The sequence below is a fragment of the Macaca nemestrina genome, chromosome 16, assembly GCF_043159975.1.
Source record: "Macaca nemestrina isolate mMacNem1 chromosome 16, mMacNem.hap1, whole genome shotgun sequence".
In the NCBI taxonomy this organism is placed as follows: Eukaryota; Metazoa; Chordata; class Mammalia; order Primates; family Cercopithecidae; genus Macaca; species Macaca nemestrina.
Genome location: NC_092140.1, coordinates 105,293,097 through 105,311,361, shown reverse-complemented (window position 1 = coordinate 105,311,361; position 18,265 = coordinate 105,293,097). Strand labels below are relative to the sequence as shown.

At 45.3% G+C, this 18,265-nt stretch overlaps 1 protein-coding gene and 1 pseudogene across 5 annotated transcripts in view; one reads left to right on the top strand and one right to left on the bottom strand.

Moving 5' to 3' along the window:
- LOC105490304 (large tumor suppressor kinase 2) overlaps positions 1 to 18,265 on the top strand; it is a 129,748-nt gene that overhangs the window by 88,105 nt on the left and 23,378 nt on the right. For 3 of the 5 annotated variants that reach the window (XM_011755810.2, XM_011755812.3, XM_011755811.3), the window contains exons 6-8: positions 785 to 967; positions 2,584 to 2,690; positions 5,791 to 7,907. In XM_011755810.2, coding sequence (XP_011754112.1) covers positions 785 to 967; positions 2,584 to 2,690; positions 5,791 to 6,285 — 785 coding nt within the window. In that variant the 3' untranslated portion in view covers positions 6,286 to 7,907. Of the gene's footprint in view, positions 1 to 784; positions 968 to 2,583; positions 2,691 to 5,790; positions 7,908 to 18,265 lie in introns of those variants that run through there. The other 2 variants (XR_011615090.1, XM_024795557.2) reach the window with 1 other exon arrangement.
- LOC112428114 (small nucleolar RNA U13) lies at positions 11,580 to 11,676 on the bottom strand (annotated as a pseudogene).

Below are 18,265 nucleotides of genomic sequence, written 5' to 3'. Positions count from 1 at the left end.
CCTAATCATTTCGAAATTATCCGTCACTCCATTCTTTTATAAATCGGTGTGACAGCCTTCCCTTCCAAAAGGAATAGAATGATATATGAATTTTCTTTTTTAAAGTTAGTGGATTTCAGGTTTACTTTTTTTTTTTTTTTTTTTGAGACAGAGTTCTGCTCTTGTTGCCCAGGCTGGAGCGCAATGGCATGATCTCGGCTCACCACAACCTCTACCCCCCGGGTTCAAGTGGTTCTCCTGTCTCCAGCCTCCTGAGTAGCTGGGATTACAGTCACGCACTGTAATACAAAACCACCTCTGGATAATTTTGTATTTTCAGTAGAGACGGGGTTTCTCCGTTTTTGTCAGGCTGGTCTCAAACTCCCGACCTCAGGTGATCCACCTGCCTCAGCCTCCCAAAGTGCTGGGATTACAGGTGCAGTGAGCCACCGCACCTGGCCTACTATATTTTTAAGACAATAGGCTACAAGCTGTCCCCGCCATTCTTCCAGCCTCTCCTGCCTGCAGTGCCTTCATGCCAGCTCAGCACGGTGCGTGGTTTCCCATGATTCCTCACCGTCGTTTCCACCTTGGTGCTAGCGCCAACCTCACCACGTGTCTCCGAACTAGGGACAGCAGGCTGCCCGTATGGAGCAGCTCAGCGGGGATTCTCTATCCTGATATGGCAGGAGCTGATTGGAATGACTTTGCTGTTTTAAGCTGTGGATCCGTTGAGTTGTTGAAGAGTGAAAATTCACTTTGTGTTTTGTTCTCTTCTTTCACCACCCCCGATTCCTGGGTGAAGGGAGCCATGTCAGGCAGGACAGCATGGAGCCCAGCGACCTCTGGGACGACGTGTCTAATTGTCGGTGTGGGGACAGGCTGAAGACCCTGGAGCAGAGGGCGCGGAAGCAGCACCAGAGGTGCCTGGCACATTCACTGGTGGGGACTCCAAACTACATCGCGCCCGAGGTTCTCCTTCGCAAAGGTACGTGCGCCACAGCCAGCCGCCCCACGGGAGGTCTCCGTCTCTTCAGACCTGTGAGCTGAGTCTCCTTGGCTCTAGCTTTCCAAGGACCTGATGCTTCCAGTCATATTTTTGTCCTCATGGAAGCCTGAAAACTACTTATTTCCGCAACATAACAGGCCTCCCTTCTGCCTTGGAAATGCTCTTGCTTCAGGGGGTTGGAAGACATGCACCATTAGACAGTGTCTGCTGGCCCTCAGTCTCTACCTAGACCCAAGGAAATGACTCCAGGCCTCATTTTCACAGTCAAATGATGGAAACCACTCTGAGGGCCACGGGACCTCTGCTCAGTCTGCCCAGACCACACATTTCCGGGCTCTAGCTTTCACTTCTGTCCCAGGCTCCTGGCTGAGTTGTGCTGTGCGCAGCTGGTGCTTATGTGACAGCATTGGAAGGTCCTTTCTCTCTCATTCTCCCTGCTAGACCATAGCAAAAGTGGCAGGTGCCAGTTGTGTCAAATGACCAGTGCTCATAAAATTTGTCTCCTGGGTGGATGCTCCATTCTGTCAGATACAACATCTGGCTCAGTAGACGAGGATCCCTTCAGTGATCCTGCATGGTCCACAGTGATGGTGGGTGTTCATCTGATTCTGTGTAATTAATCCAGAGACAGGCAGCTCCTGCCGCCACACGTTGTTTAAAGTCTTTGGAGCCAGCCAGACCCAGTTCAAGTCTGGGTTTTCTTTGCTAGCTGTGGTAATCCAGCGCAAGTTACTTAACTGCTCGGACCACAGACGTAGCAATAACGACCTTGAGAGGTTGTGAATAACCTTGGTGCCCAGTGAAGGTCTGCTTCCCTCTGCCGCGTGCAGTATTCCCAAGGAGCCATTGCTTGGGGTTTTTCTGCAGCGTCTGGTGCCAAACTTGGGCAGAAAGAGGTGGGACAGGGAGATAACAGAGGGGCCTGAGGGGGCTACCCTGGCATATGCAGCTGCAGGCACCCCCGGGCTGACCTCTTAACATCCCAGTTTATACTTAGCAAGGATTAGGTGACATCAAGACGAGCCTGGCTTGATGGGCCATGAGGCCCTGAAGGAAAAGTGGGAGAAAATGAAAGGTAAAGGAGCCCAGCCTACAGCCTCCCAGAGGCCAGCCGTGACCCAGCACGGGGAGCCCGTGAGGAAGGCCCAGCTCCGTGGGGGCCTCACGCAAGGAGCATTCGGCTTACCGTGAATTATCTGGTGGGTTTTGCCCACGCCCTCCTCATCTCCATAGGCTTCAGCTTCATCCAAAACTGATGTAGAAGCCTCCCAGCAAGCTGCCCGGACCCTCCCCTGACTGTTCACGGGTTATAGTACTTTATGGTTTTCAGTTTCCGTTATTTTAATTGGTGCCTCTGTCTGTGATCTTTAAGAACATAAAATTCTGGCTAGTAACTAGTTGCTAACACTAAAAATAATCTTTTTAAATTAAAAAGTATTTTCTTATTACAATGATTAAAATTACGAAAACCTAAGCGGCCACGGCTGCCACCCCCACCCATGAGCATCCAGGTACTTACAAAGGTCCGTCTGCCGAAACCCGCCTCGGAGGAGAATTCGTGCCTGCGTAGGGACTGAGGGAACTTTGTCTTGCAGGGTACACTCAGCTCTGTGACTGGTGGAGTGTTGGAGTGATTCTCTTCGAGATGCTGGTGGGACAGCCGCCCTTTTTGGCACCAACTCCCACAGAAACCCAGCTGAAGGTAATATGAGAGGGACCACGCGTCTGCTTGCTGCAGACATCTGATTGTCTCATGTACCCGTGAACCTTTGGTCAGCATTCGCCCTCTTATTCTGAGCAGGGTAGGAATGGCAGTTGTATATGATGGGATTTTTAAAAGTAATCTCATTACTTTTTAAATTATTATCTATTTTTAAATTTTCTATTTTGTTAAGCAAAGCCGTGGAATTGGGCCCATTTTAATATCTGAAATTCTGTTAAACCCTTGGCCATCTGCCACCTTATATTTCCAGGCAAGAACAGTGAGGGTCAGCAAAGGTGTGCTGCAGACCCACCGTCTCCCTGCCCCACGCCTGCCCTGCAGAGAACACACGGAACTCCAGGAACTATGGTTGACCCCTCAGCAGTGGAGGGTTGGGGTGCCAGCCCCCTGCACAGTCAAAAATCAGCATAGAACCTTCGACTCCCCAAAAACTTTACTAATAGTTTGTTGACTGGAAGCCTTACCAGTAACATAGAGTCAATGAACACACATTTTGTATGTTATATGTATTAGATCCTGTATTCTTACAATACAGCAAGCTAGAGAAAAGAAAATGCTGGCCGGGCACAGTGGCTCGTGCCTGTAATCCCACTACTTTGGGAGGAACACAGGCTGGGCACAGTGGCTCATGCCTATAATCCCACCACTTTGGAAGACCAAGGTGGGCAGATTACCTGAGGTCAGGAGTTCAAGACCAGCCTGGGCAACATGGCAAAACTGACCTCTACTAAAAATAATAAAAATTAGTCCAGCATGGTGGTGTGCACCTGTCATCCCAGCTACTCCGGAGGCTGAGGCAGGAGAATCGCTTGAACCTGGGAGGCGGAGGTTGCAGTGAGCCGAGATCACACCACTGTAGTCCATCCTGGGTGACAGAGTGAGACTCTTTCTAAAGAAAAAAAATCGTAAAGAAGAGAAAATAGGTTTACTATTTTAATAATTGAAAGTGGATCATCATAAAGGTCTCCATCTTTGTCATCTTCATGTGGAATGGGCTGAGGAAGGGGAGGCATTGGCCTTGCTGTCTCAGGGGTGGCAGAGGTGGAAGAAAATGCTAGTGTGAGTGACCCTCAAACTGTTGTTCAAGGGTCAACTGTACATCTAAAGAAATCCGTTTCTTTATTTGGATATGATATCATTGTTTGCAAACTGTCAGCTGTGTGGTCAGGCTAGTTGTGCATATTCGTAATATTCAAAGTAGTTAAATCTGTCATTCACTTGATACTAAATTATTAGTGTTCAAATGACAGCCATTTGCTTTCTGAATTGAGTTACTAAGGATTGAATTGAGAATTAGAATTGAGAATCTGCAGTCTTCAGTGGATATACCAACTGACACACAGTCCTAGGAGTTTTCACATGTCCTAGTGGCCATGATCACCAAGGAGCCTAAATTAATAACCTTAATTAGAAAAAACCATCTAGTAAGGCCAGGCACGGTGGCTCACGCCTGTAATCCCAGCACTTTGGGAGGCAGAGGCAGGCAGATCATGAGGTCAGGAGATCGAGACCATCCTGGCCAACATAGTGAAACCCCGTCTCTACTGAAAATACAAAAAATTAGCCTGGCATGGTGGCGGGCACCTGTAATCCCAGCTACTTGGGAGGCTGAGGCAGGAGAATCACTTGAACCCTGGGGGCAGAGGTTGCAGTGAGCCAAGATCACGCCACTGCACTCCAACCCGGGCGACAGAGCGAGACTCTGTCTCAAAAAAAAAGAAAAGAAAAGTAGAAAAACCCTAAAGTAAGGCCTAGTTTCACTCTAGGAACAGTAAAATTGGAATCTGTCATTATCCACGCCCTGACTGAATTGCTGAGCTACTCACTAAATTGTCCACATGATAATTCAGATTTTTTTATTCTGGTAAAATATACATAACATAAAATTTACCATTTTAATTATTTTTTAGTGTATAATTCAGTGACATTAAGTACCTTCACAATATTGTGCAACCATCACCACCCTCTATTTTCAAATGTTTTAATCATCCAAAAACCCATTAAACAGAAACTCCCCACTCTCCCTTCCAGCGCCTGCTCGCCTGTCTTCTGCTTCTCTGTGAGTTTGGCTATGCTCAGGACTGACTGATTTTTTTTTTTTTTTTGAGACGGAGTCTCGCTCTGTCGCCCAGGCTGGAGTGCAGTGGCCGGATCTCGGCTCACTGCAAGCTCCGCCTCCCGGGTTCCTGCCATTCTCCTGCCTCAGCCTCACGAGTAGCTGGGACTACAGGCTACAGGCGCCGCCACCACGCCTGGCTAGTTTTTTTGTATTTTTAGTAGAGACGGGGTTTCACCATGTTAGCCAGGATGGTCTCGATCTCCTGACCTTGTGATCTGCCCGTCTCGGCCTCCCAAAGTGCTGGGATTACAGGTGTGAGCCACTGCGCCCGGCCCTTTTTGTTTTTCAAAACCCTAGTTGGCTGTTTTTTGACCACAGTAAGTATTTGAATGAGTGCCATGATGGTTTGACAGAAATCCATTGCCATAGCTAAAGAAATAACTTTAGCTGATCACCTGAGGTCAGGAGTTCGAGACCAGCCGGGCCAACATGGTGAAACCCTGTCTCTACTAAAAATACAAAAGTCAGCCGGGCGCGGTGACGGGCTCCTGTAATCCCAGCTACTCGGGAGGCTGAGGCAGGAGAATCGCTTGAACCCAGGAGGCGGAGGTTGTGGTGAGCCAAGAGCGCACCACTGCACTCCAGCCTGGGTGACAGAGCGAGACGCCATCTCAAAAAAATAAAAATAAAAAAATAAATAAAATAACTCGTAGACCATCATTCTCTTCATTTTTATGGAAAGCACAACATTCTTTGGCTAAACAGTATTTCTGATAGAAGAAAATCAGTATCTTTTTGTCTGCATTTGACTGGTCATTCTGGCCTCAGGCTGTGAGCCATCGACTGAAATGACACTGACTTTTTATGGCTGCTGAGATCAACAACTGCTGCTTCTGTGTCTATTCTTACTCCTCTCCTGTTGTGAAATTACACTTATTTGAAAGTCATGTCATCACATGCTGTCCCAGAACTGCCCAAGATGTGAGGAGAACCTAACACGTTGGTTCTGTTGTTCCTCAGGTGATAAACTGGGAGAACACGCTCCACATTCCAGCCCAGGTGAAGCTGAGCCCTGAGTCCAGGGACCTCATCACGAAGCTGTGCTGCTCTGCAGACCACCGCCTGGGGCGGAATGGGGCCGACGACCTGAAGGCCCACCCCTTCTTCAGCGCTATTGACTTCTCCAGTGACATCCGGAAGCAGCCGGCCCCCTACGTTCCCACCATCAGCCACCCCATGGACACCTCGAATTTCGACCCCGTCGATGAAGAAAGCCCTTGGAACGATGCCAGCGAAGGTAGCGCCAAGGCCTGGGACACGCTCACCTCCCCCAGTAACAAGCACCCTGAGCACGCATTTTACGAATTCACCTTCCGGCGGTTCTTTGATGACAATGGCTACCCCTTTCGATGCCCAAAGCCTTCAGGAGCAGAAGCTTCACAGTCTGAGAACTCAGATTTAGAAACCTCTGATCTGGTGGATCAGACCGAAGGCTGCCAGCCTGTGTACGTGTAGATGGGGGCCAGGCACCCCCACCACTCGCTGCCTCCCAGGTCAGGGTCCCGGAGCCGGTGCCCTAACAAGCCAAGAGGGAAGCCGAGGGCTGTTTTGTTTTAAATTAGTCCGTCGATTACTTCACTTGAAATTTTGGTCTTCACCAAGATAACCCAAACAACAAGACGCTTTTGAAAACAGGACTCAGCATTGCTTTCAATAGGCTTTTCAGGACCTTCACTGCATTAAAACAATATTTTTGAAAATTTAGTACAGTTTAGAAAGAGCACTTATTTTGTTTATATCCATTTTTTCTTACTAAATTATAGGGATTAACTTTGACAAATCATGCTGCTGTTATTTTCTACATTTGTATTTTATCCATAGCACTTATTCACATTTAGGAAAAGACATAAAAACTGAAGAACGTTTGATAAGAAATCTCTGTGCAATAATGTAAAAAAAAAAAAAAAAAAAAAAGGTAACACTGCTCAGTGTCACGGAGACCATTTTATCCACACGGTGGTTTTTGTTTTTTATTTTTTCCCACATTTCAACATTGTGATATAATGTTAAAAGCTGCTTTTTTTTGGCTTTTTGCATATTCTAGTATAATAGGAAGTGTGAGCAAGGTGACGTGGCTGTGATTTCCGACGTCTGGTGTGTGGAGAGTACTGCATGAGCAGAGTTTGTCTATTATAAAATTACCGTATCTTGCCATTCACAGCAGGTCCTGTGAATACGTTTTTACCGAGTGTCTTTAAATGAGGTGTTCTAGACAGTGTGCTGATAACGTATTGTGCGGGTGACCTCTTCGCTATGATTGTATCTCTTAGTGTTTTGTTAAAGAAATGCAGATGTGTAACTGAGAAGTGACGTGTGTGTGTGTGTCTTGGGTGTGATTGGATTCTTTTGTGGGGTGGGAAACTGAAACATTTGTCATATACTGAACTTATATACATCAAAAGGGATTAATACAGCTATGCCAAAAAATTTTTAATTAATCATGGACACACGTCCATTTCTCTAGTCCATATGCTCTTTCATTCTTGGTAGAGCTGGTATGTGGAATGCCATACCTCTGACCCTACTACTTACCTTTTTACTGACAGACTGCCCACACTGAAAGCTTCAGTGAACATTCTTACTCCTATTTTCTTCTGTTACCATCAGGAAACAGCGATCTAACGGTTCTCTCACTGTTTTTGTTTGTTTGTTTGTTTTAGTGTGCTTTGAAGTGTCAAATCTTAACTTGGTTTAAACAATACATATTTCTATCCTTTGTAAAAAGGCAAAGATTCTTCAAAATGACATTGGAATAAAAAAATAAGCCATACATATTTTCTTAGAAGTATAGATGTATGTGTGTGTGTGCACACACACACACACACGTAAACACAATATTCCTTATTTCAAATTAGTATGATTCCTATTTAAAGTGATTTATATTTGAGTAAAAAGTTCGATTCTTTTTTGCTTTTTAAAAAATCTGATGCTTCATAATTTTCATTATATTATTCCACATTTTTTCCTTGAAGTTCTTAGCATAATGTATCCATTACTTAGTATCTATCTAGGCAACAACACTTAGAAGTTTATCAGTGTCTAAACTAAAAAAATAAAGATTCCTGTGTACTGGTTTACATTTGCGTGAGTGGCATACTCTGAAGTCTGCTGTGCCTGTCGTCGTGACTGTCAGTATTCTCGCTATTTTATAGTCGTGCCATGTTGTTACTCACAGCACTCTGACATACTTTCATGTGGTAGGTTCTTTCTCAGGAACTCAGTTTAACTATTATTTATTGATATATCATTGCCTTTGAAAAGCTTCTACTGGCACAATTTATTATTAAAATTTTGAATCCAGATCCCGTAGTTGGTGTCATGTCTTACTGGAGTTTGTAAGTCCTTGCCTCTCTCAGCATGTTCTAACTCCGCACGTTTCCCCTGTGACACACATGAGCCAAGGTTGCACAGCACAGACAGCGCTGTCTCAGGAATGGCTGGGGGTGTGGAAAAGCAGGCTTTCCGGGTAGACACACAGAGTCCAAATCAGGCTGTGGTTCTGTGACCAACTTAGGTAAAAAGGGAACAAAATATGCCTCATTAGGATTATTGAGTGGCTTAAGTGGGATATCAAATAAATATGGTGAGTGATCAAATAAATCATGAATTAGAGCTAATTCCCCAGCATAATATGTTAAACTGAGGGGACAGTTATAGCTCCTGACCTTTCATTTTAAATGGTTGATGAGGCCGGGTGCGGTGGCTCATGCCTCTAATCCCAGCACTTTGGGAAGCTGAGACTGGCAGATCACCTGAGGTCAGGAGTTCAGGACCAACCTGGCCAACATGGTGAAACCCTGTCTCTACTACATAACTAAATATACAAAAATTAGCTGGGTGGGGTGGTGGGTACCTGTAATCCCAGCTACTTGGGAGGCCGAGGCAGGGAGAATTGCTTGAACTTGGGAGGCAGAGGTTGCAGTGAGCTGAGATTGTACCACAGCACTCCAGCCTGGGTGACAGAGCACAACTCTGTCTTAAAAAATTAGACTGGGTGCAGTGGCTCATGCCTGTAATCCCAGCACTTTCAGAGGCCAAGGCGGGTGGGTCATCTGAGGTCAGGAGTTCAAGACCAGCCTGACCAACATGGTGAAACTGTCTCTGCTAAAAACACAAGAAAATTAGCTGGTCGTGGGTGGTGTACGCCTGTAATCCCAGCTACTTGGGAGGCTGAGGCAGGAGAATCGCTTGAACCCAGGAGACAGAGGTTACAGTGAGCTGAGATCGTGCCGCTGCACTCCAGCCTGTGCAAAAGGAGACAAACTGTCTCAAAGAAGATAGGTAGATGATAAAGAGTGATGATATTAAGAAATCTGGAAAATAAAAGAGTTTGTATACTTTAAATAGGTACAGTTACATGGTTTAGAAATCAAAACATACTGGCCAGGCACGGTGGCTCACACCTGTAATCCCAGCACTTTGGGAGGCCAAGGTGGGTAGATCACCTGAAGTCAGGAGTTCAAGATCAGCCTGGCCAGCATGATGAAACCTCATGTCTACTAAAAATACAAAAATTAGCTGGGCATGGTGGTGTGCACCTGTAATCCCAGCTACTCAGGAGGCTGAGGCAGGAGAATCACTTGAACCTGGGAGGCAGAGGTTGCAGTGAGCTGAGATTGCACCACTGCACTCCAGCCCGGGCGACAGCAAGACTCTGTCTCAAAAAAAAAAAAAAACATATAAAAGTGACATACAAAAAAACTCTCCTTCATTTCCAATCATTCAATTCACCTCCCCACAGACAACAAATGATATTATTAATAATTTACTGAGCATTCTTAGAGGAATGAAAGTTTATGTGTACACAGTACAAGAAAAATGTATATATACTTTTTGCCTCTTACAGAAATGAGAGAACATTAGGCATATTTTTCTGCATTTGCTTTCTTCACTTGGCAGTATGTCTTGGCACTCTATATAGCAGCACAGAAAGAAATTTATTTTTTTATTCTTACTGCATAGTATTCCATTGTGAGGGTATTATAATCCAACCGGTCCCATATGGATAGACGTATAGTTGTTTCTGACCTTTTCCGATTATAAACAATGTTAGAATAAATAACCTCATAACCATCATTTGTGTATGTGAAAGTAATTATGTGGACAGATTCCTAGAGGTGCAACTCTCGGGTGAAAAGTAAGGTGTATTTGCAAGGTTGATTGCCACATTGCCCTGTGCAGATGTGAACAGTTTCTCCCCGGCTCCCTTCTGCACACTTTGCTGAATGTGCCAAGAAGGCAAGGCCTGACTGCTCTTTATCTGAGCCATTTCTCAGGATTGGATTTGTAGGGAGCAACTTTAAGGGGTAAGATGATGTCTCTCTCCAAGACAAAGAGCAAGTTTGCTTGCTGCTTGATATAAAAAAGACAGATTCCCCAAGCGTGGTATACCTCAGCAGAACCATCTGGGTCTCCCCCCTTGCCCCAGTGGGACTTGGGAACAAGGGGAAACTGATGCAAACATGCGTTATGATGCTTGCTGTGCTATGAAAAATAAAGTCCTTTGTCTCTGATCCAGGAATCTTTGTCTTAGTCCAGCATCCATTAAAGCAGGGGTCCCCAGCGCCCGGGCTGCTGACTGGTACCAGTCCATGGCCTGTTAGGAACGGGTCTGCACAGCAAGAGGAGAGTGGTGGGCGAGTGAGCGTTACTGCCTGAGTTCCACCTCCTGCCAGATCAGCAGTGGCATTAGGTTGTCATAGAAGCTGAACCCTATTGTGAACTGCACATATGAGGGATCAGGTTGTGCACTCATGAGAGTCTGACACATGATCTGAAGTGGAAGAGTTTCATCCTGAAACCATCTCTCCCCCGTCCATGGAAAAACTGTCTTCCACGAAACTGGTCCCTGGTGCCAAAAAGGTTGGGGACCACTCCACTAAAGAACAGGCTAATTTATTGCCTTGTAAAAGTAGAGAAGGCCACAGCTCATGCCTCTAATCTCAGCACTTTGGGAGGCTGACGCAGGCAGATCGCCTGAACCCGGGTGTTCAAGACCAGCCTGGCCAATATGGTGAAACCCCATCTCTATTAAAATACAAAAATTAGCTGGGGCATGGTGGCTCATGCCTGTAATCCCAGCTCCTCGAGAGGCTGAGGCAGGAGAAGTGCTTGAACATGGGAGGCAGAGGGTGCAGTGAGCCGAGATTGTGCCATTGCACTCCAACCGGGGCTACAGAGCGAGACTCTGTCTCGGGAAAAAAAAAAAAGCATAATCAAAAAGATCTTTGATATTAAGTCAATATTTGTAAGCAGTACTATGCTAGGTTTTTGTGGGTTTGTTTTTTGGTTTTTTGATTTTTGGGGGTTTTTTTGGGACAGGTTCTTGTTCTGTCGCCCAGGCTGCAGTGCAGTAGCGTGAACATGGCTTACTGCAGCCTTGACCTCCTGGACTCAAGTGATCCTCCCACCTCAGCCTCTCAAGTAGCTGGGTAGCTGGGACACAAGTGCACACCACCATGCCTGGCTAATTTTTTTATTTTTTATTTTTTGTAGAGACAGGGTCTCCCTATGTGGCCCAGGCTGGTCTTGAACTCCTGGGCTCAAGTGATCCTTATGCTGGTATTATTAATCCCATTACATCTTTTTCCATCAGTAAAAAAGCTTTTCCTTTACAAGAGCATTTTCCATTTCCAACAGAAGCCTACATTGAGTGGACAAAATGAGCTTATTCACCTTAGAAAAGAAAAATCTTATTGGACACTGGGATGAAAAGCATACGGGTTATTGTGAGTTTTTTCCTAAGTTCACATCAGATGAGTAATGTGCCAATGTAACAGTTTGAGGGAGACACATCCCACATGAGTGTGAAAACCCAATCATCATGCTTAAAAAGTACAAAGTGATTGGAGGCTGTTGTTACAGAGTGAAAACCACTCAAATGTCAGTGTTGTTCTTTTCAGTTCACATCAGACACTTAAAATTTTTTTGTTTTGACTATCAAACGTTTCAGAAAACTCAAGAGAAGGAAAGTCTGTCATATTTACCGATATTTTTGCTTACCATGTTCTTTCTTTTCTTCCTGATGTGCTAAGGCTTTTTCTTTTTGTCTTTTTCTTTCTTTTTAGAGACCCTCCTTTAGCCGTTCTTTTAGGGGAGGTCTATTGGTGATGTTCCCTTAGGTTTCCTTCACCTGAAAATGTCTTCATGTCCCCTCCCTTCCTGAAAGGTATTTCCACTGGCTACAGGATTCTAGGTTGATAGTTTTCTTTCAGCACTTGAAAAATGCTGTGCTGCTTCCTCCTGCTCTCCGTGGTTTCTCAAGCGAATCTGTAGCCATTCTAATGATTTTCCCCTGTGGATAGATACGGTGTCTTCTCTGGCTGCTTTCAAGCTTTTCTCTTTGCTTACTTTTCTGAAGTTTAATTAGGAGATTCTTGGCTTAGATTTATTTGGGTTTTTACTGTTTTGGGTTCACTCAGCTTCTTGAATCTGTAGGTTTATTTTTATGGCCAAATTTGGAATCTGGGGAGTTTTCAGGCATTATTTCATCCAGAACTTTTTCATTCACATCTTTCCTTTCGAACTCTACTTCCACAACTCTACTGATACAAATACTAGATCTTTTGTTATAATTCTGAAGGCTCGGCTCTCCCACCTCCACATCCCCCTCCATTTTTCTCAGTTGTTTACATTGGATAATTTCTATTGTTCTAGCTTCCAGTTCACTAATTCTTTCCTCGGACCCTTTTATTCTGCTCTTAAACCCATTCACTGAGCTTTTCATTTCAGTTTTTTAGTTTTTGTTTTGTTTTGTTTCTTGTTTTTATTTTTTGAGATGGAGTTTCGTTCTTGGTGCCCAGGCTGCAATGCAGTGGCGCGATCTCAGCTCACCGCAACCTCCACCTCCCGGGTTCAAGCAATTCTCCCGTCTCAGCCTCCCGAGTAGCTGGGACCACAACCTCCACCTCCCGGGTTCAAGTGATTCTCCCGTCTCAGCCTCCTGAGTAGCTGGGACTACAGGCACATGCCACCACACTGGCTAATTTCTTTATTTTTAGTAGAGTTGGGCTTTCATCACATTCGTCAGACTGATCTCAAACTCCTGACCTCAGGTGATCCGCCCACCTCAGTCTCCCAAAGTTCTGGAATTACAGGCATGAGCCACCATGCCCGGCCATCTTTTAGTTCTAAAGTTTCCATTTTTGAAGCCAAGTGTGGTGGCACATGCCAGTAATCCCGGTACTTTGGGAGGCTGTGGCGAGCAGATTACTTGAGGTCAAGAATTCAAGACCAGCCTGGCCAACATGATGAAACCCCATCTCTACTAAAAATACAAAACAGCCAGGCGTGGTGGTGCGCACCTGTAATCCCAGTTACCTGGGAGGCTGAGGCACGAGAATTGCTTGACCCAGGAGGCAGAGGTTGCAGTGAGCCAAGATGGCACCACGGCAGTCCAGCCTAGGCGACAGAGTAAGACTCTCCAAAAAAAAAAAAAAAAAAAAAAAAAAAAAGCCAGAATACAAGAGTTGGGATAGGTGGGAGGAAAAGCAGTTTTAACTGGAGAGCCAGCAAACAAAGAAGATGGCAATAGCATTCTAAAGTACCGGCTTACATTTTAAAATTTACCACTGGGTTTTCAAAGGGAAACTTGGTATGGGAAACATGTGGGAATGGTGCAGGGTGCAGGGGTCCTGTGTGTCTTGTTCTGGTGGCTATCTTGGGTAATCACCTGTCCAAAGGTCTGACTGGCGTTATCTTGACTTCAGCCTGGTGGTGGTGGACTAATTGTCATGACTCCCCCTAACTGGGAGGATTCTGCAGTGGGGGCTTCATGCCTGGTTTGTTTGAGATTAGCCTCCGGGGCTTCTTAAGCAAGAATGTAATTAGATAAGCATGCACTGCCAGAGGGGAGTGTAGAGAGGGAAGGAATGAAGTGGTGAGAGGGGAAGGAAGGAAGACAAAGAAAGTGAGTGATTAAAATACATTTTTTAAACTGAGGTACTCGGTTACAGAGGGATTGCTTGAGCCCAGGAGTTCAAGGCTGCAATGAGCTGTGATTGCAACACTGTACTCCAGACTGGGCAACAGAGTGAGACCCTTTCTCAAAAAAAAAAAAAAAAGTAAAGTAAAATTTCCATTTCTTCCTCCTTCTAGTTTCTGTTTCTTTGCTGATGCTTTTTATCTTCTGTTTCAGGAGTGTTTGTAATTGTTTATCAAAGCCTTTCTGTTATGGCTGATTTTAGATTTTAGATAATTCTAACATCTCTGTCATCTCAGTGTTGGCTTCTACTGGGTTTTTTTTTTTTTAACTTAGTTTTGAGATCTTCCTAGTTCTTGGTGTGATGAATGATCGTTGATGGAAACCTGGATATTTTTGATCTTTTGTTGTAGCTGACTTTTGTTGACATGGCTTTGGCAGGGAAGGTGGACATGCTGCCTCATTATTCCCTAGGAAGGTAAAGTCCCCACTCAGCCTCTTTGGACGTTCAGGGCCAGGGGAGGCTGCTTGTTCCTGCTAAGCCAGGGTGGGAGTGCCTGCTTTCCGTGCTGTGTTCACCCCACGGGGTGGCCTCATTGCCACTGGGCAATGGTCAGTGAAGTCCTGACTCTCCCAGGCCTCCTCTGCTGCTGCCCTACCCGGGAGTGGGAGGGGCATCTCATAACTGCCTGGTAGACTAGAAGTCCAGGCTCCCCACGGGGCAGGAAAGGTATCACCAGCCAACGGGGAGGAAAATCTCAGCTCCCTACCGGGAGTTCTCTGACATCACTTAGGCAGGAACATCGGGGTGCTTTATTGCAGCCTTACAAGGATGGAATCCTAGGCTCCTCACTCAGTCATTGCTGGCACAGGTTGGGTGGAGCCACAGTTTTCTTTGTGGTGATTGCCTGGAGTACAGTAGTAATTGTCCAAGAGCTGCCTGGCTAGTCTACGTTTTTCCTCATCCTTTGGCTAGAGAAAGCAGTCTTTCATGGGGACTTTTTTTTTTTGTCTGCTTGTTGCTATCTCTGATTTTCCAGTTTCTCTGTTCCAAGTCTGGGATACTGAGGCAAAAAGAAATTACACGGTGGAGAGTGTTCTAGAGGGAAAACTCTCTACCGTGTAATTCCTTAGCTACTGAGGTTCCTAAACGGTCTGCCTTCTCTCCACCTTTCAGCGAGACCTTCGTTTTGTGTGTAATATCCAGGAATTCTACGTGTAATATCCAGGAGTGTTATGTGTAATATCCAGGAGTTCTATGTGTAATATCCAGGAGTTCTATGTGTAATATCCAGGAGTGTTATGTGTAATATCCGGAAGTGTTATGTGTAATATCCAGGAGTTTTATCTGTAATATCCGGGAGTTTTATCTGTAATATCCGGGAGTTTTACGTGTAATATCCGGGAGTTTTACGTGTAATATCCGGGAGTGTTATGTGTAATATCCGGGAGTTCTACGTGTAATATCCGGGAGTTCTACGTGTAATATCCGGGAGTTCTACGTGTAATATCCGGGAGTTTTACGTGTAATATCCGGGAGTTTTAGGTGTAATATCCGGGAGTTTTACGTGTAATATCCGGGAGTTTTAGGTGTAATATCCGGGAGTTTTACGTGTAATATCCGGGAGTTTTAGGTGTAATATGCGGGAGTTTTAGGTGTAATATGCGGGAGTTTTAGGTGTAATATGCGGGAGTTTTATCTGTAATATCCGGGAGTTTTAGGTGTAATATCCGGGAGTTTTAGGTGTAATATGCGGGAGTTTTAGGTGTAATATCCGGGAGTTTTAGGTGTAATATCCGGGAGTTTTAGGTGTAATATCCGGGAGTTCTACGTGTAATATCCGGGAGTTTTAGGTGTAATATCCGGGAGTTCTACGTGTAATATCCGGGAGTTTTAGGTGTAATATCCGGGAGTTCTACGTGTAATATCCGGGAGTTTTAGGTGTAATATCCGGGAGTTTTAGGTGTAATATCCGGGAGTTCTACGTGTAATATCCGGGAGTTCTACGTGTAATATCCGGGAGTTCTACGTGTAATATCCGGGAGTTTTATCTGTAATATCCGGGAGTTTTATCTGTAATATCCAGGAGTTTTACGTGTAATATCCGGGAGTTCTACGTGTAATATCCGGGAGTTTTATCTGTAATATCCAGGAGTTTTAGGTGTAATATCCAGGAGTTTTAGGTGTAATATCCGGGAGTTTTACGTGTAATATCCGGGAGTTTTACGTGTAATATCCAGGAGTTTTAGGTACTTAGCGGGAGAAATAGGAGCAGTACACGCACTCTATCTTCCTAGAAGTGGAAGTGGGTTTCAATTTCAATTTCAATGGCAACTATTAAAAGTTAAAATTCAAAATTCAAGCCAGGCACAGTGGCTCACGTCTGTAATTCCAGCACTTTGGGAGGCCAAGGTGGGTGGACCTTTTGTAGTCAGGAGTTTAAGACCAGCCTGGTCAACATGGTGAAGCCCCGTCTCTACTAAAAATACAAAAATTAGCCTGGCGTGGTGGCACGCGCCTGTGATCCCAGCTACTCAGGAGGCTGAGGTAGGAGAATCACTTGAACCCGGGAGGCAGAGGTTGCAGTGAGCCAAGATTGCGCTCCAGCCTGGGCGACGGAGCCAGACTCCATCTCAAAATAAACAAACAAATAAAGGCCAGGCGTGGTGGCTCACACCTGTAATCCCAGCACTTTGGGAGGCCGAGGCAGGTGGATCACGAGGTCAGGAGTTAGAGACCTCCCTGGCCAATATGGTGAAACCCTGTCTCTACTAAAAAATACTAAAATTAGCCAGGTGTGATGGCACTCCAGTCTGTAGTCCCAGCTACTCGGGAGGCTGAGGCAGGAGCATCGCTGGAACGCGGGAGGCAAAGGTTGCAGTGAGCCGAGATCACGCCACGGCACTCCAGCCTGGATGACAGAGTGAGACTCCGTCTCAAAAATATTAATTACTTAATTGAATTAAAAATTCAGTTCTTCAGTCACACCTGCCACATTTTACATGCTCAGTAGCTACATGTGGTAATGGCTACAGGCACAGGCATGGGAGGGTAGTCATCAAGTTTGGCATGAACCTTTGCACTGACAAGCATCTTGCTGAATTCTAGGACTCATGCAAGTAGTCTTCATCTCTCCCTTCTGTGTCATGTGACGCTTGGGCAATGGAGAGAACACGGCATTCCTTAGGGATCAGAGTCGGCAATACCTAAGGTGTGTCCAGCACTGCCCATGGCTCAGCCGCCTCACTGCTGTAGTCCCCTGCCTCACTGTTCTGACCATATGGTACCTACTGGAACCACCTGCTCTGACCATATGGTACCTACTGGAACCACCTGTTCTGACCATATGGTACCTACTGGAACCACCTGTTCTGACCATATGGTACCTACTGGAACCACCTGTTCTGACCATATGGTACCTACTGGAACCACCTGTTCTGACCATATGGTACCTACTGGAACCACCTGTTCTGACCATATGGTACCTACTGGAACCACCTGTTCTGACCATATGGTACCTACTGGAACCACCTGTTCTGACCATATGGTCATATTGTGGTCATTCTCTTACATTCTCTGCCCCAAGTTCTATTTCCCTATGTAGTTCTATCACAATTTTTAGTTAAGTCAATTGTCAATGTAATTATTATTGACTGCTAAAGTAGTCTTTGAGCCAAATCATAGATTGTGATTATAGTTTCTTGTTTCTTATTTGTACAAAATTTGTTTCCTCTTGGACCTTTTACCTTATTTCTTTTATCTTTTATTTATTTATTTATTTATTTTTTTGAGACAGTATGTCTTGCTCTGTTGCCCAGGCTGGAGTGCAATGTCATGATCTCAGCTCACCACGACCTCCGCTTCCCAGGTTCAAGGGATCCTCCTGCCTCAGCCTCCCAAGTAGCTGGGATTACAGGCACCCACCACCACACCTGGCTAATTTTTTTGTATTTTTAGTAGAGACAGGGTTTCTCCATGTTCGTCAGGCTGGTCTCGAACTCCTGACCTCAGATAATCCACCTGCCTCAGCCTCCCAAAGTGCTGGGATCACAGATGTGAGCCACCGCACACGGCTTACCTTATTTCTTTCATTTGCTTTGATTTCTTTGAAACTACAGGGTTTTTTTCCTTTCTATTTTCTACAGTGGATCTGTCAAACAGCAGGCTGTTTTCCAGGAGTGCAAATGCCGTCCGCCTTCTCCTGCAGTCTGGACTGGCAGCTCTCCAAACCTGACAGACAGCTGTCACCTTGGGAGTTCTCTTTGTCACTTTTCTGTATTGGAGTGCATTTTTGTCAAATGCTGTATCTTCCTTTTTCGTGATTTACTCTTGGAAACATTTTGAATTCTTGCTTGTATGAAAATGTTCCTCTTCTACTTGATTGAAAATATGAGAGGGCATAAAGTTCTAGGATAAAAACTAGCCGTGCATTTTGAAGTCATCAGTGCTTTACTTACCTGCTTCCAGTGTTCCTGTGTGAGTCTAATGCTGTCCTGACTCTCAAGCCTGTCTGA